Below are 901 nucleotides of genomic sequence, written 5' to 3' on the forward strand. Positions count from 1 at the left end.
TCTGGCACGTGTGATGGTGCGCACACTGCAGCCTGCAGTTTCTCGAAACCAATACACCTACACGGCGGCTGGAGCCGATCCCGGGACACGTACATGTACACGTGTACAGCCTGACGCGAGGCGCTGTTACAACTTAGTACATGCATAAAACGACACGCACGCACACAAATCCAACCGACACCAACGCAAGCTACTACTACTCAATCAGCGTCAGTGAGCAAAGATTCGATCGCGACGATCGGCACGGTTGCGATTGCGATGCAGGGCGGCAGGAGCGCGAGCGCGGTGGAGGCCGCCAAGGAGGCGGCGGCGAACGTGGGCGCATCGGCGTGGGCCGGCAAGGAGAAGACCAAGGCCGTCGTGCAGGAGAAGGCGGCCAAGGCGAGGGCGCACGACCCCGCGGAGAAGGCGGCGGCCGACGCCAGGATGCAGGAGCGCGTGCGCGAGGTGGAGGCCGTCAAGCAGGACGCCATGCGCCACAACGCCGCCGCCAAGGAGCGTGCCACGGCCGCACAGCACCACCCGACGCCAATCGGCGTTGGGGCCGCCTCCGCGACGGCGCCTGCTGCTGGTGCCGGTGCCAGTGCCGGTGCGCCGCTTGGTACCACCGAGACGGGCGTAGCAGCGAAGCCGACCGGCGGCGGCGTCCAACGTGACGCAGCTGGCTTCCACGGGACCGACGGTGTCCCACCGCCGACCGGCATGGCCGGTGCCCACTACACCTGAAGCGAACAGAGACAATATTATATATATATATATATATATATATATATATATATATATATATATATATATATATATATATATATATATATATATATATATATATATATATATATATATATATATATATATATATATATATATGTATATATATATATATATATATATATATATATAT

General features: G+C 54.9%; 1 protein-coding gene across 1 annotated transcript; it reads left to right on the plus strand.

The window, feature by feature from the left end:
- LOC8063460 (11 kDa late embryogenesis abundant protein) lies at nucleotides 259-726 on the plus strand. Its single transcript, XM_021453477.1, has one exon. It carries the CDS (start codon nucleotides 259-261, stop codon nucleotides 724-726), a length of 468 nt encoding a protein of 155 aa, XP_021309152.1.

The sequence above is a fragment of the Sorghum bicolor genome, chromosome 2 (assembly GCF_000003195.3).
Source record: "Sorghum bicolor cultivar BTx623 chromosome 2, Sorghum_bicolor_NCBIv3, whole genome shotgun sequence".
Lineage (NCBI taxonomy): Eukaryota > Viridiplantae > Streptophyta > Magnoliopsida > Poales > Poaceae > Sorghum > Sorghum bicolor.